Source organism: Fundulus heteroclitus, unplaced genomic scaffold, assembly GCF_011125445.2.
Source record: "Fundulus heteroclitus isolate FHET01 unplaced genomic scaffold, MU-UCD_Fhet_4.1 scaffold_752, whole genome shotgun sequence".
In the NCBI taxonomy this organism is placed as follows: domain Eukaryota; kingdom Metazoa; phylum Chordata; class Actinopteri; order Cyprinodontiformes; family Fundulidae; genus Fundulus; species Fundulus heteroclitus.
In genome coordinates this window covers 1-3,311 of record NW_023397200.1, presented here as the reverse complement: position 1 = coordinate 3,311, position 3,311 = coordinate 1, and the positions used below count along the sequence as shown (strand labels likewise).

Here is a 3,311-nt window from a genome sequence, read left to right as displayed (position 1 = left end):
TAGAAAATTTTGCTGTTTTAACTTTTCACATAAGGAGTCATGTATTTATTTTTATTTAATTTTTTTTGGACTGTCATTCACAACCTGTGCAGCATCTTCAACACCCACCTTAATGATGGCAACAGTCAATACACTGCCATGGCAACACCGCTTTTCATCCTAACAACTGCCTGGCCGCCCACAAAAGTCCAACAGCAACCGTCACCAAGCAACCCCCTCCCTGTTCTCCGTTTCTCTATTTAAGGAGCAGAGGAGGAGGACTGAAAATGATGCTGCACGAGAAAAAAAAAAAAACTCTGCAAGAAGAGATGGGGTTATGTGCAGCACCTTGATTTGCTCAGTGTAGAAAAAGCACCCTGTTTACACTGCAGAAGGCATAATCAAGGTTAGATTTGCTCTAAAAAAACCCCAGAAAAAGTAGATTTTAAGAATGTTTACCTGCTTCTAGAGGTCAGGGTGGTCTTTTTTATTACAAAGCTTGTGTTGTGCAACGTGGCTGCACTGCTCTCGCTCTGTTGTTAGACTCAACAATCATTGAGCTAAGTCATGTGTTGCCTAAAGGCACAGGATGTCCTGCTGAAGGACGCTGCATTGTACAACGCTTCCCCGTCTGCCCACTCCAAAAAAAATCCCAGGACTAGATGGAGAGCAGCAGCTGGGGTGTTTGAAACTGCACAGAGAGCATTGTGACTTGTTGATTTAACAAATAAAAAAAAAAGGGTTGTTGCTTCCTGGGGTTGGCTTCACTCCCCCCACCCACCCCAGTAACTGAACTCTTGTACAGGAAGTTTTTTGTCAGTCGAGCGGAAAAGTGACAATGCATTTAAAGGAATGGTTTGCCAGTCTTAATTAGCGTTATTCCTGAGCTGAATGTAAGGTCCACTCACATCCCTGACCCTGGCTGCACTGTGAGACGGGCAGTGCTGGCAGAGGGGGGCGTGGCCAGCGCAAGGGAAGGAAATGTAGACACAGGACCATGTGACACCCACAGAGAGACGGACTTGGGTGGACTTTCTGGTCAGAAAGTAGCAGCACCGAAGGATCTTTGCACTGGACTTACTTTAACGCCGATGACTTTAATGGTCGCTAAAATACGAAGCTGCATATGGACATTTGATCCCGAAGGACCTGTGATTGTTTCTGGATAATCAAAAAAAAAACCTTGAAGGGCATTTTAATGAAGGCAATTAGCGTCAAGTAACGCGGCGGCGCTGGCAAATTGAGCTCGTTTTTCCTGTTTGGATAGAGTCGCTGGTATGCGGCGCTGCGCAACTCTTGTTTGTGTAGCAGCTGACCTGTCAGAAAGTTTTACTGCCGCCGTGCCTGTCTAAAAAGGACGGCACAACAGGCAGGGAAGCACTTGGCAAAATATTAACCAAGCCCTGAAACCCTTCAACAGAAGTGGATGGAGGACAGAAAATTGTTAAATTACCAAACCCCTGTGTAAACGGGGAGATGTTTTCAGGAAGCTGGCACTGCCTGAAATAAACCCTGAAATAAAAGTTCACAATGAGTTCCAGCAGGAGGTGGCTGGGTTCACGGCGCACTAAAATTTACAAGTAAGTCCGTTTTTTATTTTTCTGCATTTAATTGGGGACGCCGCTGATATCTAGTTCCGTCACCGTGTTTTTTGGATGAGAAAATGTTTTGTTGCTGTAGTCTCTCAAGCTGTCAGTGACTCAGTCCCCCTGACTTCTGCTTCTTCTTTCTCCTCTCCAGCGTGGAAGGGGAGTCCCAGTGTCCGGACACGGCGCCGCACAAAGACAGCTCCTTCAGCCAGTCGCCTTATCTTCACGGCTCAGAGCGCTACAGTGACGGCGCCAGCAGCGCTGCTGTCCCCGCCGCGTCCAGGGGCCCCGCCAGCGTGGTGACCTCCAGCTCGGCCAGCTTGGCCTGGGCGCTGCGCACCCGCCACCAGCCGGCGAGCCTGGCCCTGCGCAAGCAGGAGGAGGAGGAAAACAAGAGATGCAAGGCCCTCTCTGACAGCTATGAGCTCTCGACGGATTTGCAGGATAAGAAGGTAGCGATACTCGTTGTATACTTAGTGAGAATAAAGAGGTGAAAGGGGTTTCATACATTTTGAACCTTTTCACATTGCAAAAAGAACCAATGGTGACATATTTGTGGAGTGGACAGAAAGCGGTGTACAGTTTTCACCGTTGTTTTTGCAAAGAGAGATCTTAAAAGTGTTGCATGCGTTTATATTCACTCCCCTTTGCTCTGATGACCCTATAAAACCCAGTGCACCGAACTGCCTGTGCGTAATTTCTCAGTATGAGTCCAGATGTCCTTTTAACCCATCAGAGCTTTAGGAGATCAAATTCAGGAGAGGTTTAAAAAAAAAAAAAAGAAAAAAAAAAAGCTATATCTAGTTGGGAAAACAACCCAGGCTTTGGACATTACATAGAGCACTGTTCACCCCCTCATCTGTAAATGGCACAACTCCAGATTAACCATGATATAGGCGTTTATCTGAACTGAGATGTCTGGCTTTAATCAGTGAAGCATCCTAGAGACCCATAGTAACTCTGAAGGGGCTGCAGGATTTCATAGCTCAGGTAGGACTGAGTAGCCATTAGCAGGAAATGGGTCATTCAGGCGACAAATCTGGCCTTTTTACGAGTTAGTGATATAAAAGAAAGTCACAGTTGGAAAACAAGCTGTTTTAATTCATGTTTAAAATCCAGATGACGTCCTATTTACAGGTTGCTATGAGCCATCCAGAGTACAAAGCAAACATGGAGGAGAGAGCTCTGGTCAAATTAAACTTGTGAAAAACTAACACTTGGTATTAAAATCATCATGACGTAAGGGTTTCTTTTCCTAGAAGTTGATGAGGAGAATAGCTGGAGCTAGATGTAGGGCAACATGGGGAGAAAAACTTTTGCTCAGGCTGCAAAAGGTGTGAAGCCGATATAAACAGCTAAAGCTACAATTGAACACTTGGATGAAATCATATTCATGTGTTAGAATGCCCCAGTTGAAGTCCAGATCTAATTGAACTTGAGCTATTTCGGAAATAAAAACGGGCTGAAATTTCGGCATCTGGGTATACAAACTGGTTGATTCCCCCAAACGACTCCACAAAGTGTTGGCTCGGGGGGGACTAAATATAAAAGCTTTCCACAATTTCACATTTTGGTTTAAAAAAGTAAAAGTTTCAAATTCATTGGGGTGAGTAATTTTAGCAGGAGAGCTGTGTAAAGTGCACCAAACCTTGTGTAAACAAGTTCTCTTCTCACCTCCTGCAGTGGAGATGTTGGAGAGAAGTATGGAGGCTCCTTTGTAAGTCGCAGAGCGGCCAAAACCAT

The 3,311-nt window shown here is 45.3% G+C and overlaps 1 protein-coding gene across 1 annotated transcript; it reads left to right on the top strand.

Moving 5' to 3' along the window:
• Positions 1-1,022: 1,022 nt before the first annotated feature.
• Positions 1,023-3,306, top strand: LOC118561922 (IQ motif and SEC7 domain-containing protein 2-like; the record flags this gene model as incomplete). Its single annotated transcript, XM_036134155.1, has 4 exons — positions 1,023-1,559; positions 1,720-2,032; positions 2,745-2,750; positions 3,268-3,306. Coding segments are annotated over exons 1-4 (408 nt in total), but the record flags the coding sequence as incomplete, so codon positions are not given.
• Between the last annotated feature and the right edge of the window lie 5 nt (positions 3,307-3,311).